This window comes from Myodes glareolus, chromosome 10, assembly GCF_982192425.1.
Source record: "Myodes glareolus chromosome 10, mMyoGla1.1, whole genome shotgun sequence".
Classification (NCBI taxonomy): domain Eukaryota; kingdom Metazoa; phylum Chordata; class Mammalia; order Rodentia; family Cricetidae; genus Myodes; species Myodes glareolus.
Window position 1 is genome coordinate 47376362 of NC_142035.1, and position 17413 is coordinate 47393774.

The following is a 17413-nucleotide window of genomic DNA, read 5'->3' on the forward strand; positions in this document are numbered from 1 at the left end:
AACTCACCCTGTAGACCCGTCCAGGGTGGCCTCGAATTCACAGAGATCTGCCTACCTCTGCCTCTGCCTACCTCATGCTGGAATTAAAGGCATGTGCTAACATTGCCTGGCTCCTTACCTTTGTTTAAGGTGAGGAAAACATTCTAAAATTGACTTTCACTGGTAGCTGCACATACCTGTAAGCTGTATACTTTGGGTGAAGTACAGACTATGAACTACATCACAAAGCTTTGATATCTGAGAGACCACAGGCAAATTGAACATTCCTTTTAGGACTCTCAGGTCTGGGTGCTTTGAAAGTCTAGTGACACCCCCATGGCTAGATATCTTCCATCCCACCAATATCATCTACTCTACCCCCTTTCAGGGCCCTCCTTGGTGTCACATAGACTGGTACTTACACAGCCATCCTGTACAGAAAACAAACACATACATGTGTTCCTGGCATAGCCATTTTCCAGACAGTTGGTCTGCCTGATCCTATAGCAGTACCCAGGCATTATTTGCTCTCTGAAATGACCTCTCTCCTGCATCTATGTGGGGCTCTGGGATTCCCACCTCCTTCTGTAAACTTTATCTTTGCCCTGTTAAGATTATTAGGGAACTCATGTTCTCCCTCCTTCTGCTCTTCATCTGGGCCTTGGGAGCTCAGTCCAGTGCACCAATGTGGGTCTCTGTCTCTATCTCCATCCATCGCCAGATGAAGGTTCTATGGTGATATACAAGATATTCATCAGTGTGGCTATGGGAGAAGGCCAGTTCAGGCACCCTCTCCTCTGCTGCCCACAGACCTAGCTGGGAAAATTCCCTTGGACACCTGGGAACCCCTCTAGAGCCAAGTCTCCAACCCTAAAATGGCTCCCTTAGTTAAGATATCTTCTTCCCTGCTCCCTTATCTACCCTTCCTCCATCTCAACTATCCCATTCCCCCAAGCTCTCCCCAATCCTCCCCTTCTCCCTTATCTCTCCCCTTCTCCCTTTCCCCCCTAGCCCATCTCCAACCCCGTGCTCCCAACTTTTGCCCGGCGATCTTGTCTACTTCCAATATCTAGGAGGATAAATATATGTTTTTCTTTGGGTTCACCTTCTTATTTAGCTTCTCTAGGGTCACGAACTATAGGCTCAATGTCCTTTGTTTATGGCTAGAATTCACATATGAGGGAGTACATGCCATATTCCTCTTTTTTGGGTCTGGATTATCTCACTCAGTAAAGTGTTTTCTATTTCCATCCATTTGCATGCAAAATTCAAGATGTCATTATTTTTTACCGCTGAGTAGAACTCTAAAGTGTATATGTGCCACACCTTCTTTATCCATTCTTCTATTGAGGGGCACCTAGGTTGTTTCCAGGTTCTGGCTATTACAAATAGTGCTGCTATGAACATAGTTGAACAAATGCTTTTGTAGTATGATTGGGCATCTCTTGGGTATATTCCCAAGAGTGGAAGTCAGGATCACGAGGGGTGCATCCACCCATGGAGACGGTGGGACTGATCTAATGAAAGCTCACCAAGGCCAGCTGAACTGGGACTGAACGAGCTTGTGATCAAATCGGATCCTCTGAATGTGGCTGACAATGAGGGTGGACTGAGAAGCCAATGATAATGACACCGGATTTTTATTCTACTAACCTTCATCTGGCGATGGATGGAGATAAAGACAGAAACCCACAATGGAGCACTGGACTGAGATCCCAAGGTCCAAATGAAGAGCAGAAGGAGGGAGAACATGAGCAAGGAAGTCAGGACTGTGAGGGGTGCGTCCACCCACAGAGACGGTGGGACTGATCTAAGGGAGCTCACCAAGGCCAGCTGGACTGGAACTGAACGTGCATGTGATCAAACTAGTCTCTCTGAATGTGGCTGACAATGAGGGCAGTCTGAGAAGCCAAGGACAATGGCACTGGGGTTTGATTCTACTGCATGGACTGGCTTTATGGAAGCCTGGTCTGTTTGGATGCTCACCTTCCTAGACCTGGATGGGCCGGCGGGTGGGGGGGGGACCTTGGACTTCCCACAGGTCAGGGAACCCTGACTGCTCTTAGGACTGGAGAGGGAGAGGGAGGGGGAGTGGGAGGGAAATGGGAGGAAGGGAGGAGGTAGAAATTTTTAATTAAAAAAAAAAGATTATTAGGGAACTCACAGCCCACCTGCTCTTCTGTTGCTCCAGGCTACCTGGAGTTGCTGAACAGGGTTCACACCCATTATGCTTATTTTGTCCATCCTTCATGTCCATCAGCAAGCTTTTCATTCTCCTTTCCTTTTCCTTTTTAATATGTATGTGTGTAAGTAAATATGCAAACATGCATGTGTGTTTTATTTTGTTTTTTTTTTTTTTGAGACAGGTTTCACTGTGGAGCTCTGACTATCCTTGAACTCACTATATAGATCAGGCAGGCCTTGAACTCACAGAGATGCACCTGCCTCTGTCTCTCAAGTGCTGGGTTTAAAGGAGTGCATCACTACTCCTGGGATCCTTTTATTTTTTTTTTTGAAATGGAATTTGTGTAGCTTAGGGGGGTCTCAGACTTGCTGTGTAGCTGGATGGCCTCACATTCCTGATCCAGCTGCTTCTGCTTCCCAGCTGAGATTACAGGCCTTTACTACCATGCTTGGCTCTCTTTTTCATTTTAAAGGGTAGTATTTTATTTTTTAAAATTTTATTTTATGTATATGGATGTTTTGATTATATATATGTCTGTGCACCACATGCAGTGCTCACAGGAACCAGAAAAAGGCATTGGACCTGGAACTAGTTAAAGACTAGTTAAAGACAGTTGTTCACTGACATGTGTGTGCTGGGAATTGGACCTGGGACTTTGGGAAGAACAAGTGTTCTTAGCCACTGAACCATTGTTCCAGCCCCAAGAGTAACACTTCTTATAAAAAAAAAAAAAAAAACAAAAAAATAAAACTGGTGGTACATATCTGTAGTCTCAAGTACTCTGGACACTGAGGCAGGAGGAACACAAGTCAAGTTCAAGGCCAGCCTGGGCAACTTACATTCGATCTCAAATAATTAAGAATAAAGGGGGCTGGCATTTGGAGGTAGAATGCTTGCCTAGCATGTGTAAGGCCTTGGGTTCGGTCCTCTAAAAGAAAACAAAGAAAGGGAAAGTAAAGGAAGAAGGCAGGCAGGCAGGCAGGCAAAGCGACTTGGAAAATTCAACAACATAGGAGAAAAGTTCTGTCCACAGCCCAGTCACCAAACATCCACTGATTATAAGTCAACATATATGAGGAGGCAGGGGCCATATGTGCAAATGTACGAAAACTCCAAAACGTAGGCAACGTTCCCTGAAGACGCATAGGACGGTGTCCTTGGCGCGTGGCTCCACATTTACCTTGACACCACTGCTAAGCACTGATCCAGTTCCTATGGGAGAAAGTTTCTCATATTTTATCCTGAACCTTGAGATTGGAAGAATGCTTTTGTTTTTCCAAGACAGGGTTTCTCTGTGAAGTTCTAGCTTCCTGAAACTCGCTCTGTAGACCAGAATGATCTCGAACTCACAGATATCTGCCTGCCTCTGCCTCCCGAGTGCTGCGATTAAAGGTGTGTGCCACTCACTACTGCCTGGCTACTTGTAGATTTCTTTCTTCCTTCCTTCCTTCCTTTCTTTCTTTCTTTCTTTCTTTCTTTCTGTTTTTTTTTTCAAGACAAGGTTTCCCTGTGTGACAGCCCTAGCTGTCCTAGAACTATCTTTTGTAGATCAGACTGGCCTCGAACTCACAAGGATTCACCTGCCTCTGACTCCCGAGTGCTGGAATTAAAGGCGTGCAGGTTTCTTAAACATCAGGAAAATGAGGTTGGGGGTGGAGCATGTGATTGGTATGCATGAGGCATGAAGTCTGATTCTTACAGTCACACACAGAGGGGAAAAGACCAGAGTAAGAAATATGGACAAAGGCTGAGAATCTAGGATCCAATATACACATGGAAAGAGAAACATGTATTAAAAGAGCAGAGAGTTACAGTCTTCCCTGACCCTGCAGAACACCACACTGACTTGATTTCTGACTTTGCCTTTATCAGCTCCTCATGAGTGTGTTGTTGGTAATTTCTAGAGCTCTTAACCTGGCAGCTCCCAGGACGCTGCTCTTGGTTCTTTTTGTTTCTTGACCTGAAGCTTCATCAAGCCCCAGCTCCTCAGCCTGACATTCTGGGATGCTGATCTTCAAGACTTTTAAAAACATGATAACTTCACTTATCATGTCTTCATCAAAACCCACCTCCAAGGGCTCAAGGATCTATGCAGAAGAGGAGGTGAAGAGGTGGTAAGAGCCAGAGGTGATGGATGATTCCAAGGAAACAGTGTCTCCAGACACAGCAGAACTGATGCCCATATGAACTCACAGAGACTGTGGCTGCAGGCACAGGGCAGGCACAAATTCAAGCCAGACCAGGTCCCAGCACTGAGAGGGGAAAACGGACACATGCCTCACCCGAACCAAGAAGCTATCTGCAGTTGATCCCCACTGACAAAGGGAAAATCAGTTTACTTCAGTGGAGTGTCACTGGGTAAATCAATCACATTCCCGGGCAGACCCCATGCCCAGAAGTAGTTGGTCAAAACAAAATGAACTCAATGGTACTTTTGCAGGCTTTTTGTCTCATTTTACTTTGTTTGGGCATTTTTTTTTTTTTTTTGCCTTACCGGTCTTTTGCTTGTTTATTTTTTGTTTTTGTAGGGCTGTGTGTGTGTGTGTGTGTGTGTGTGTGTGTGTGTGTTTCTTGGGTTGTCTGGTATGATGGCACAAGCCTTTAGTTTCAACATTGAGGAATCAAAAGCAGGTGAATCTCCAAGAGTTCAAGACTCACCTGATATGCACAGAGTTCCAAGTCAGTCAACATAGTGAGACTCTGCTCAGAAATAAACAAGCAAGCAAAAAAAACTATAATGTACACACTGTCTCGAGGAATCATCACTTTCATGTGTTTGGTGCTGCAGGCAGTTTTAAGATTTATTTGTACATATGCATATACACATACGTATTTCTGTAGTTGAATTTACAGCTAACTGCATGAAAAAAACCCATTGATACCCAGATGTTTTTAGTGTTTTTGGACTGTGGTTTACAAGAAGTTTAAAACGTCTTTAGCACCATCAAATGGATTTAAACGCCATGTTGTCTTTACAATAACCTAAATGTGTACCCATAAACTGGCTTTCTCACATTTGGAACAATACACATGATTAAAGTGCATATTAGGCGTGGGTGGGGGTAGGCCCAGCACTTAAGAGCAATTGGCTGCTTTGGTGGAGAATCAGAGTTTGGATCCCAGTACCCACATTGCAACTCACAACCACCTGTAATCTAACTCTTGTCCGACGCCCTCTTCTGTTCCGCTCAGGCATCTGCATGCAGGTGTGCATACACAAAGGCAGACATACACATGCATAAAGACAATTAACTCTAAAAGAAGCATATTGGCAGTGGTATTTACACACACTGAAAACTTAACCGCTTGACGCCAGCCAGTTAAAATGCAGTCTAAGAAGCCTGACGCCAGCTGGCTCTGTCTGCAGGGAAGAGCAGAAGCGAAAGCATCAAAACGTCCTCGCGCATCTGTCCAGGTGTCTGCGCATTTTGTCTCCGCAGATGACCTTTCCCCGCGCGTGGCCGGGACTCACGGTCCGGACCTCAGCGCCCCCGGCGGCGGGTCCGGGCAGCAGCACGGGGTAGGGGAGGCGGCGCCCAGCGTCCCGCGCTTCCCGCGAGATCCCGCGCGCGCTCCGCCCCGCGCCGCGCCGCGCTCCCCGCTGGGCACGTCCTGCCGCCCGCGCCGCCCGCGCCGCTTGCCACCGCCCGCCGCCGCCCCGCGAGCCGCTTTGTCTCGGGCGGGGCGCACGGAGAGGCCGCCAGGTGCCCCCCGCCGCGGGCCCGGGCCCCCCGCCCCGGGGCGGCGACGGCGGTGCCGGGCCCCGGGGCGGAGGGCGCGCCGGGATGGGCCCCAAGCGGCGGCAGCTGACGTTCCGGGAGAAGTCGCGGATCATCCAGGAGGTGGAGGAGAACCCGGACCTACGCAAGGGCGAGATCGCGCGGCGCTTCAACATCCCGCCGTCCACGCTGAGCACCATCCTGAAGAACAAGCGCGCCATCCTGGCGTCGGAGCGCAAGTACGGAGTGGCCTCCACCTGCCGCAAGACCAACAAGCTGTCCCCGTACGACAAGCTGGAGGGGCTCCTCATTGCTTGGTTCCAGCAGATCCGCGCCGCGGGCCTGCCGGTCAAGGGCATCATCCTGAAAGAGAAGGCGCTACGGATAGCGGAGGAGCTGGGCATGGACGACTTCACGGCTTCCAACGGCTGGCTGGATCGCTTCCGCCGGCGCCACGGTGTAGTGGCCTGTAGCGGCGTGACCCGCTCCCGGTCTCGAAGCTCTACCCCCCGAGCCCCAGCGGCACCTGCCGGCCCAGCCGCGGTGCCCTCAGAGGGCAGCGGTGGGAGTACCCCAGGCTGGCGCACGCGGGAGGAGCAGCCGCCGTCGGTGGCTGAGGGCTACGCCTCGCAGGACGTGTTCAGCGCCACCGAGACCAGCCTGTGGTACGACTTTCTGTCCGACCAGGCCTCGGGGCATTGGGGAGGTGATGGGACGGCTCGCCAGGCCACCCAGCGCCTTAGCGTTTTGCTGTGCGCCAACGCTGATGGCAGCGAAAAGCTTCCCCCGCTGGTCGCAGGCAAGTCCGCCAAGCCCCGTGCAGGCCAAGGTGGTCTGCCCTGTGACTACACCGCCAACTCTAAGGGTGGAGTCACTACCCAGGCCCTAGCTAAGTACTTGAAAGCGCTGGACACCCGAATGGCTGCAGAATCTCGTCGGGTCCTTTTGCTGGCTGGCCGTCTGGCTGCCCAGTCCTTGGACACCTCGGGCCTGCGGCACGTGCAGCTGGCCTTCTTCCCTCCTGGCACTGTGCATCCTTTGGAGCGAGGAGTGGTCCAACAGGTGAAGGGCCACTACCGCCAGGCGATGTTGCTCAAGGCCATGGCAGCACTTGAGGGCCAGGATCCCTCAGGCCTGCAGCTGGGCCTGGTGGAGGCCCTACACTTTGTGGCCGCAGCCTGGCAAGCAGTGGAGCCCTCGGACATAGCAACTTGCTTTCGGGAGGCCGGTTTTGGAGGTGGCCTTAATGCCACTATCACCACTTCCTTCAAGAGTGAGGGAGAAGAAGAGGAGGAGGAAGAGGAAGAGGAGGAAGAAGAAGAGGAGGAGGGTGAAGGGGAAGAGGAGGAGGAAGAAGAGGAAGAAGAAGGGGAGGAGGAGGAAGGTGGGGAAGGAGAGGAGGTGGGAGAGGAAGAAGAGGTGGAAGAGGAGGGTGAGGTTGATGACAGTGATGAAGAGGAGGAGGAGGAAGAAGAAGAAAGCTCCTCTGAGGGTTTAGAGACTGAAGACTGGGCCCAGGGAGTAGTGGAGGCCAGTGGTGGCTTTGGGGGTTACAGTGTCCAGGAAGAGGCCCAGTGCCCCACCCTCCATTTTCTGGAAGGTGGGGAGGACTCGGACTCAGACAGTGATGAAGAGGAAGAAGATGAAGAGGAGGATGAGGAAGACGATGACGATGAGGATGATGATGATGATGGCGATGAGGTCCCTGTACCCAGCTTTGGGGAGGCCATGGCCTACTTTGCCATGGTCAAACGGTACCTGACCTCCTTTCCCATCGATGACCGCGTGCAGAGCCACATCCTTCACTTGGAACACGATCTGGTCCACGTGACTAGGAAGAACCATGCCAGGCAGGCGGGAGTTCGGGGTCTGGGACATCAAAGCTGATGATCCGCGGGACATAGCTGCGCTCCAGCCCAGATGGACAGCACCTGCCCAAGGCAGAGAACTCTGGGTAGCTGTTGGAGATGGCTGGAGGAGTTTGCAGGGCCTTCAGTAATGCTTCGCCCGGTCCTGAGACAGGCCCAGGGGCTGAGGTCTGCCTCACTGCTATTGCCTCCTTCTCAGATTCCTGTTTCCTCCCCATTAGTTCCTGGGCTCAGGGCACTGGTTGGGTGGGAAGCTGTCCGGTGCTACCACGCCAGGCCACCAGTGGGCTAGACCATAGCAGCAGCCAGGGACAGGTCCTGGAAGCTCTTGGCCAGAGAGTGCCTCTCCCCTTGCCACCCAAACAGGTCTTCGGTGGGGGGGATCCCAAAGCCATTCTGGAAAGGGCTCCAGAGGAGGGTCCAGCCTAGGCTCCCACAAAACTAGCATCCCCCGTCCTGCACCTCTAGGCTGCCTAAAGAAGCACAGTGTAACTTAGGGCAGGCTCTTGAGCCTGCCTCCTGCCTGCTTTCCACCTCCCTAAATCCCTTTCTCTGGCCCAGTCTTTGGCCCTTGGTTTTCTTTCCAGATTGGAGGTTTCCAAGAGGCCCTCTTGAGGAGTGACAGCAGGCACCTCCAATCTGGGCAGCTGCAGGCCTTGTGCCTCAACCTCTACAGGCACCCATCCTGGGCAGAGGGGCCTGGGGCTGGGCCCAGAGTCCAGCCGTCCAGGTGCTCCCTTCCCAGTTTGAATTCAATAAATCTGTCTACTCCCCTTTTGTGGGAGTGAGTGTTTTAACAGCCATGGATGCATCCTTCATGGTCTGGGCTTGCGTCTGTCTTGGGGGACACATCCTTTCCAGGTTCCCCTTGGTTCTTGTAGTGGGACATGAAAGCAGGGTTTGAGCAGATGACCACGACCGGGGTGAGTGGCAGACAGTGACACCCACATCTAAATGTTAGAGAACTCTGGGGAGGGAGGGCCTTTAGTGATGTATCTTTTGATAGACTGCAGGAACCCTAACCTTAGCCACCTTTGATGGTAGTGAGAAGCTTTGGTCACTGGAGTGGGGCAGTAGAGAGGGAGCCAGAGGTCTGTTAGGGCAGATGAGGCGGTGAACCCCTGAAGACTGAGCCCACAGAAGCTAGTTAAGGAAAATCCTTGCAGGGGTTGGGCAGGAATGAGAAAAGCTTCGGTTCTGCTATGGGCCAGGTTAGAGTTGGAGGGACATGCAAGGAACCCTCGTTTTTTACTTTAAGAGGAAGTTCTTCAGGCTGTTCAAGTGATTGTCATTTTCAAGTCTGTTAATACTTTTGAGGCCATGACAGGAAGGTGAAGTCACTAGGAAACATGGCACCCCCAGGAGTTGGTTGGTAGCTCACTGTGCAGGGCCACTCCCCCACTCCAGTCCAAAGGTGAGGGCATGTCCTTTCAGAGCCTGGCCCCTCCCTTCATGGCTCTCCTTTACTCGGGCTCACAGGTTCCAGTCAAGGAAAGACCTGAGCAGGGCAGGTAACTCTGAGTCCCAAACCGGTTTTCCCACCTTACTTACTGCTGGCTTATTACCTCTGGTAATTTCCCAATCCCTAACATACCCCAGCCACCAAGTTCTCCCCACACTGGAATGTAAGGGGGTGGGGGATATCCAAATCATCCTTTGTGCCTTGTTTGCCCTGAGTATGGTTCCTTCCAAAAAGGCTGCCCATAAACATTTGGGTCTTTTGTATTTCTGACACTAGGGGATTATTTCCAAGCCTTGAAAATTAGTTTTTGGGTTTTTTTTAATGCAAATTGTGCTTATATTTGTACTGGAGTAGGGATGAACCCGGGGTCTAGAGCAACCTAGGCAAGAGCCCTCACTGCTGAGCCACACTTCCCTCTGAGGAAGAGACCAGAAAGCCTAGCCTACCCAATGGGCCTGCTCTGAGTAGTAAGTAGGAGGGAGCAGGGGTGTTTTCTCTAGATGCTCCTGAACAGACAGGTCCTTTATCGCCAGTACCAAGACAAATCACTTTAATTTGCTTCCTGCCAATAAGAACCTCTTACTGTTCCCAGGATTTAACACAATCTGATGCCAATAGGGCCCTTTCTCTATGCTAGGTGTCAAGCACTCAGATGCCCTTAGGAGGTAACAAAACCCACAATAAACAGGCAGAAGAGGTTCAGTTATGTGCCCAAGGCTACATTAGGCTGCTGGAAGCAAACTTTCCCCTCAGGCAGGCTCTGGAAGTATCCCTTCAGTACTTTGTATTCTTTCGTTAAGGAGGGTCCTGGTTGCAGAAGTCAGTTTCTAGCCCATCGTGGAATATCCCTCTGGAGAACGATAAGAGGTGTGACAGTGACTGCTGAAGCTCTTGTTTTCATGTATACAGCGGATTTCTAATCCCTAATCCCCATACAAATACAGGCCACTTACGCTTTTTTTCATTTTGTAAATTTCTTTCAAAATAAATTATTGGGACAAGTAGATGAAAACTTTCTATTTTACAAAGAAGGAAATAGGGTTAAGGAATTAAATGGCCTTGCCCAAGAAAATGGCCTTAAACTGCCCTCCCTGGGAATCTGGGTTACATATTAAATGCCCCAGTAGGATACATTGGGATGAGGAAATGGCAATGACCCTAGGTCTACAGAGCTTTGGAGGGAGCTAGAGGAAGCACTGGCTGTGCTTCTAAAGGACCCAGGTTTGATCCCCAGCACCCACATAGTGGCTTACAACCATCTGAAACTAGTTCTAGGGGATCCAACACCTGCCCTCTGCAGGCATCAGGAACACATGTGGTACACAGATATACATACAGGTAAAACACCCATACACATGCAAAAATAAAATACTTATTTAAAAATAGATAACTTATCACACAGCATCAGTAGGTATCAGACTAAAAGAGTGCCTGCCTCCCTAAATGCTAACATGCATGGAGATGCTGCTTCCTTTAGGACTGACAAATGGCACAGAAGGGAATGGTTTCTGGGGACATAGCTGGTTTTGGCAGAGCCCAAATTGGGCAGTGATTGGCCAGCAAGTGATGTGGGCAGATAGCTGATGCCTTCTTGGGAAGAAAGGAAGATATGAACAGATAACTGCCCCTTCAAAGCTGGGACCCAGGGGAAAGATATGGAAAAACTACAACTCCCAGAAGTCTCTGTTTCCAGGCAAGTAGCGACGGTTGCTATGGTTTCAGAAAACAATATGGCTGCTCCCAGATGGGATTTGAATCTGTGCCGAGTAGGAAAGTAAACGTAGATCCGAAAGCTCACAGGGGCGAGAGGAGGCACTTGAAGGGTCCTGGGGCTGGCGTTGGGCTCTGTGGGGAGCACTGAGGCCTTGCCCAGAAGCCAATGGCAAGCAGCGTGGATGAGGAGACTCTGCACCAGCTGTACCTGTGGGTAGACAACATCCCTCTGTCCCGACCCAAGAGAAACCTCTCCCGGGACTTCAGTGACGGAGGTGTGTGTTGTTGTGTGTTTTAAAATGTTCTGTCTTTATGTGTGTGTCATAGATTTGTGTGCATGCTATAGTTTTTGTTATGTATGTATGTAGAGTGGGAGCAGGGTTGGGATCTGTGTTTTGGGACTTGATTGTGGAAGTGGGCACTTGCATGTTTCTTCTATTCGTTAGTGAACAATGTATGTCCATGATACCGTGTGTACATAGAGTGTGTCTGTAAGTCTCGCTTCAGGGGCGTTAATGACTAAGCTGTGTGTCTGGGTATGTATTTGTGAACCTATGCTTGCTCGTATGTCTGTGTTCTACAGTCTGTCTTGTAGTGTGTGTGTGTGTGTGTGTGTGTGTGTGTGATAGAGTCTTGGACTCCTGCCTCTCCTGCCTCTACTACATTGCTGTGTCTAGCTCCCAGATTTTGTGATTATAAGCATGCACCACCTCTCCTGTTTGTTTTTAATGTAGTGCTAGGGAGTCAAACCCAGGGCACTGTGAATGCTGTGCAAGCATGCCACCAACTGAGTGGCATCCCCACCCCCATGCTCTTTTGTGTTGACATGTTCTGTCCTGAATGTATATATGGTTTGTTTATTTGTTTTTTGTGTGTATGTATAGTGTGTTTGTTTTTTCAGGAAAGGCTCCTGTATTTAAGAAATGCATAGTTCTATAGCCAGGATGTCTTTGTGTCTATGTGTATAATTGAGGAAACTACATGTATATGTGACTTCTGTATTTATGTGTGTTCTATGTGTGCACCATGTGTGTCTGGCATTTATTTGTTCTGTGTATCTATACATTCTGCCCTATATAACCTGTAGAGGGGCATTTTTGAGACACAGGGTACCAAAGTAGTCCATAACTCACTATTTTCCTGCCTTCTGTGTGATGGGATTACAGGTATGTGCTGCCACAGCCTGCTTATATGGTGCTGGGGGTTGAGAGCAGCACTTCATACATGTTATACAAGCGTGCTACCAACTGTGCTATATCCCCAGCACAATAGAAGGATCTTGTTTTTCTGCTTGTGTAAGTCTGTGATTCTCCTGAGATTTTAGTGTGTGTGTGTCCTTGTGAATTCCCAGAACAAGGCTGCAGCCTCCTGTAGGGCCCTCTTGGAATCTCTTTTTCTGTGCCCTGATCTAATAAGGAAGATGCTTTTTTTCTCTGAGAAATGTAGGATCTTGATTTGATTATTGATCTTGCTTTCTTTGTCTTCTTTTTATCCACCTTCCCTTCTTCTGTATCTCCATCCCTTCTCCCTGGCCCATGCTCTTGCCTTTCCTATCTGTTCCCAATCCTACTCCCTCAGTCCTGGTTGCAGAGCTTATCAAGTTTTACTTCCCGAAGATGGTGGAGATGCACAATTATGTCCCTGCTAACTCTCTCCAGCAGAAGCTCAGCAACTGGGGTCACCTGAACAGGTAGTAGAATCCCTGGGTGCAGAAGTAAACTCTGCAGCCCCTGCCTGCTTCCCAAGAGGGATTGTTCCAGCCTCAACTTTCTATGACCTTGCCTGGAGATGTGTTTTTTACTAGCACGCATGCACGCACACGCATGAGCGTGCTTGCATGTACACACACACATGCCTCGGTTGGTCCCTAGCAATGCAAAAAAACTGGGGTCTTGACAGGCAGACTGAGACTGCGGGGGGAGCGGGAGACACAGAATCCACTTAGTAATAAAATCAAATATTTATTTTATTGGAATGGAGACACTCAAGGGAAATTGGAACAGTCAAGCAAGGAGGTTCAGGAGTCTGCCCTTCCAGTCCCCTGGGGCTATGTCCACTCCTTTCCTATTGCACTCCATTCATTTCCCTAGAACCCACTCACCCTTTTTGTATCCACTCCGTAGAAAGGTGCTGAACAAGCTGAACTTCTCCGTCCCCGATGATGTGATGCGGAAGATTGCGCAGTGTTCTCCGGGTGTAGTGGAGCTGGTGCTCATTCCACTAAGGCAGCGCCTGGAGGAGCGGCAGAGGCGCCAGAAACTGGGTGCTGGCTCCTTACAGGTGGTGCTGCTTGAGCCTGCTGATGGGGGTGCAAGGGGTGCTCCCCAGACAGTGGACTAGGCAATGGTGATGCCTAGGTGTTAAATAGGAAGATGGTGTCTAGCTAAGAGAACCTGGCCCACAGGATTGTGGAAGGGAAATGGGGCTTCTTGGAGGTAGATGAGACCAGGTTCACAGGAGACTACATCTGTTCTTTCAGGAGCTGGCTTCTCAGGATGTCAGTGGCTACATGGATATGGGTAAGGTGGCTTTCCTTTATCTTAGGAAAGCTTTTCCCCATCGATTTTAGAATCAGGGGGAGACAGGAGAATGATACTCCAACAAGGTCACTCCTTCACTTGCTTTGTCTTAGGTCTGTCCCAGAAGACTCTAGGAGACGGTGCTCCAGCCCTAGGAGGAGAGCAGCTCAGGTAAACTTGAGAGTTCTGACCTCACCGGGCTTGATACCTTCACCACAAAGACTAGTGTGGCAGTGCCTTGGTCATTGGGGAGGTGGTGAGAAGGCGACAAAGGAAGGCCTGATAGCAAGTACTTGAAAGGAATGGCGGGGTCTGAGATCCAAGCCTCTGCTAAGCTGCTATCCACTGCAGAGGGGGCCGGCAGCCGGCGCCTCGACCCCCTGGATATAACCAGGCGCTTCAGGGCGATCCGAGCTTCGTCCTTCAGATCGCCGAAAAGGAGCAGGAGCTGCTGGCCTCTCAAGAGACAGTGCAGGTGAGGAGGGGACACTAAGGCCTAAGAAGCAGCTTGAGGCAAAACGCTGGCAGAGCAACAGGTCTTCAGGCTTGCCTCTCTGCGCCCCCACCCAGGTCCTGCAGATGAAGGTGAAGCGTCTGGAACACCTGCTCCAACTCAAGAACGTGCGCATCGATGACCTCTCCCGGAGGCTCCAGCAGGCCGAGCGCAAGCAGCGGTGAGCAGTGCCCGGGCTGCGCGGGTCTTCCCAGTACCCGCTGGAGCCCCATCGCAGCGACCTACCCACTCACCTGCGGACGCAGGATTGGGAGGGCGGAGCGAGCTGCTCACTGGCGCCCCCTGCAGCAGCGGCGCTCGGACGCGGAGGGTTTGGGCGAACTTGGGGGTGTTCAAAGCCGAGACCTGGGATTGATCCTCCTCCTTACACTCCATCCGGGCCAGGAGAAAAGACCACTTTCCACAGCCCAGAAAACCTGTGCGGACACACGGCATGACCTCCCAAACCGTGTCCACTTTGAGGCTCCCAGCGCTGGGCCTGGAGAGGCGGTCCTCTGGTTCCTTTCTCAGCTCAGAGGACAGTCCTGTCTCCAACCATTCTAATTCTCCTTGGCCTCGTACACGGGAGCAGCTACCCCCGGAAGTGGAGGGATTCTCTTGCCCCTCCTGGGTGCTTACATGGGACCCATCTCAGGGCTGGAGACCACTGCAGCTGGAGAGGAAAGGATAAGGTGTTGAAGAAACCAGGAGTAAGAGGCATCCAGCTGTGTGCAATAGCCTTTTCCGCACGGAACAATACAAGGAGTGCCTGGGGAAGACAGAACAGAGTCGTCTCTATTAAAAGTGGTGTTGTGCGTTCTTTCCTGTGCCTGCATTTTCTTTCTGTCTGTATGGGTCCGAAAGGCAGCGAGTTCCTGCCTTGTCCTTTATCGCTTTCACCTAGCTGTCCTCCTAAAGACCCCGTGGACCCAGGATGGGTCTCATGTCTTATTAGATAGATGATACTGCCAGTGGACAGAGTTTGGGAAGTGTGACAGCCTGCTTCTAGCACTGGGTGACCCCCATCGCCTCCTTCCAGTGTCCTACAAACTTGTCCAAACCCAAGCTGCAAATTTTCACCAAGGTGGCCACTCATGTTCCCAACCTTGCCCATGGATTCTCTTTAACTAGCTTTCTGTATGACTCTCAACCCTGTCCATACACTGATCTCAATTCTATGGACGGAGGCTACTTATCACTTGAAACCCTGACCATGGCATGACCTTCACTCTAATGACTCTAATCACTCTAATGCTGAAGGTTTGTAAATCCCGAGGTCTGGCAATTCCATTCCCAGGCATGCATTCAACATATTGCATGGGAGAAATATGTGACCTATGTTCTGGGAAACACACCACAACAATCATACAGAACGGAAACGATGGGCTGGGGATGGGCTCAGCTGTTGAGAGCATTTGTTGTTCTTGCAGAGGAGCCAGGTTCCATTCCCAGCACCCATGTGGCAAGCCACATCTCTTCATCACTCCAGTTCCAGGGCCTCCAACACCCTCTTCGGACCTCCACGGGCACATGTACACAGACCACCCCCTGAGCTTAAAATAAATCTAAAAAGAAAAAAGAATTAAAAGGAACTTGTATTGGTGATCTATGACTGTGTAACAAATTACTAGGCTTGAGTCAACACATGATTTGTCTTGTTTGTTTGTTTGCTTTTGAGGGTCCAATCTTAGCATGGCACAGCTGGATCTTGAGCTTCCAGGATGCTTACAAGGCTAAGGCTGAGGTGTCAGCTAGAAGTGTGACCTCATCCTCAGGCTTAAGCTCAACTAGGGAAGGAGGCACACTCTGCTAACAGATCAGTCCCTTGTGGGTTGTTGGGCTTCAGTGCTGATGATTGTTGCCTTGTGACTGCTCTAATTTCCTTGACCATTTCCAGTATAGTGGCTTACTTTAAAAATTTGCATTTTACATATATGTAAGTGTGCATATGCATGCCACAGAGTGTGTGTGAGTGTGTGTGTGTGCATGTTGCGTAGGTCAGAGAACCCGAGACCACGAAGTGGAAAGAAAAAAACTGTCTTTCCCAAGTTGTTCTCTGACCTACACACACATCAAAACTTGGGCTGTGGCAAATGCCCTTATTCCCTGAGCCATCTCACTGGCCCCAATAGCTTATTTTACTAAAGCCAGCAAATAAGACAGTAAAGAGTGGGTTAGCAAATCACTCACGGTAGTGCACGCCTTTAGTCCCAGAACTTGGGAAGCAGAGGCAGTCCGATCTCTGTGAGGTCAAGGCCAGTTCAGGCTATGTTTTGAGATCCTGTCTCAACTAATTAATTAAAAAATAATTAAAGGACTCAAGCTAAGGTTCAGGGGTTAATAGGACCAGAACTCACAACTGCCTGTTTCAGGGGACCAGATACCCCTGACTTCTGAGGGCATCTGCACATATGTGCGTACTCACACACATAGAAATATCTTTAAAAGAGTAGGTAGCAAGATGGAAATTACAATCATCTCTTGTGATCATAGACGTGACATTCCAACCCATCTGCTGTTTTCTGCTCATGAGATACACATTGTTGGGTTCAGTCCACATTCAGGGAGTGGTTGTTCACTGGCACCAACATCAGGAGGAACTGTTGGAGCTATTTTTCCTTTTGTGATCCTCCTGCCTCTGCCTCTTTCAGCAAATCCTACCGGCATGCACCACCACAACCATCTATTTTTCCTTTAGTGGTAATGAAAGAAGAAAATCAAGGACAGTAGTGGTTTCCGTTGAGAAGACTGAAGAGAGAGGAAAGAAATCGAGTTGGTTTATCAAATTTGTAATTTGTAAGTGTCATTCTGGGGGCAGGCGGCGGAACTATGCATGTGAATTATTTATGGAACCAATGGCTAAATAATATTAAGAATGCGTTGGGGGGTGCTGGAAAGATGGCATAGTGGTTAAGAGCACTGTTGCTCTTCCAGAGGACCTGGGTTCAATTCCCAGCATCCACATGGCAGCTCACAACTGTCTGTAACTCAAGTTCTAGAGGATTCAATATGCTCACACAGACATACATGCAGGTCAAACACAATGCACATAAAATAAAAATAAATAAGTGATTTTTAAAAGAATGTGGTGGGGACTGTATCTCAGTTGGTAGAATGTTTATCTAGCACACACAAAGCCCTGTGTACAATCTGTAGTACCACATAAACAAGGCGTGGTTGCCAGTACCTGTAATTTCAGTACTTGGGAGACAGAGACAAGAGGACTGAAAATTCAATATTATCCTTTGCCACATAGTAAATCCATAGCCAGCCTGGGCTACATGAGTCCCTGTTTCCAAAGGCGGGGGGGAAATGTTGGGAGTTAGGAATTGTCTTTGAGGAGACATCAGGGCCAAGGCAACTTTCAAAAGAAACCTTTAATTGGGGTTTTGTAGGGTTTTGTTTTGTTTTTTTTTTTGAGACAGTCTTTCTCTGTGTTGCTTTGGAACCTGTCCTGGAACTAGCTCTTGTAGAC

At 49.7% G+C, this 17413-nt stretch overlaps 2 protein-coding genes across 2 annotated transcripts; both read left to right on the forward strand.

The window, feature by feature from the left end:
* The first annotated feature begins 5882 nt into the window (after nucleotides 1–5882).
* Nucleotides 5883–8394, forward strand: Cenpb (centromere protein B). Its single transcript, XM_048459538.3, has one exon. The coding sequence runs from the start codon at nucleotides 5950–5952 to the stop codon at nucleotides 7768–7770; it is 1821 nt and encodes a 606-aa protein (XP_048315495.1). The 5' UTR covers nucleotides 5883–5949; the 3' UTR covers nucleotides 7771–8394.
* Spef1 (sperm flagellar and cilia associated 1) lies at nucleotides 8370–14758 on the forward strand. Its single transcript, XM_048459540.3, has 8 exons — nucleotides 8370–11201; nucleotides 12505–12616; nucleotides 13050–13206; nucleotides 13406–13445; nucleotides 13559–13616; nucleotides 13797–13920; nucleotides 14016–14119; nucleotides 14344–14758. Exons 1-8 carry the CDS (start codon nucleotides 11093–11095, stop codon nucleotides 14627–14629), a joined length of 990 nt encoding a protein of 329 aa, XP_048315497.3. The 5' UTR covers nucleotides 8370–11092; the 3' UTR covers nucleotides 14630–14758.
* The last annotated feature ends 2655 nt before the right edge of the window (nucleotides 14759–17413 follow it).

What these genes read in the sequence shown, in the direction of transcription:
- Cenpb (XM_048459538.3), top strand. Translation starts at nt 5,950, where the DNA reads ATGGGCCCCAAGCGGCGGCAGCTGACGTTCCGGGAGAAGTCGCGGATC.
- Spef1 (XM_048459540.3), top strand. Translation starts at nt 11,093, where the DNA reads ATGGCAAGCAGCGTGGATGAGGAGACTCTGCACCAGCTGTACCTGTGG. An exon ending in CAGTGGCTACATGGATATGG is followed by an intron (nt 13,446 to 13,558) that starts GTAAGGTGGCTT and finishes GCTTTGTCTTAG; the next exon opens with GTCTGTCCCAGAAGACTCTA. An exon ending in CTAGGAGGAGAGCAGCTCAG is followed by an intron (nt 13,617 to 13,796) that starts GTAAACTTGAGA and finishes TATCCACTGCAG; the next exon opens with AGGGGGCCGGCAGCCGGCGC.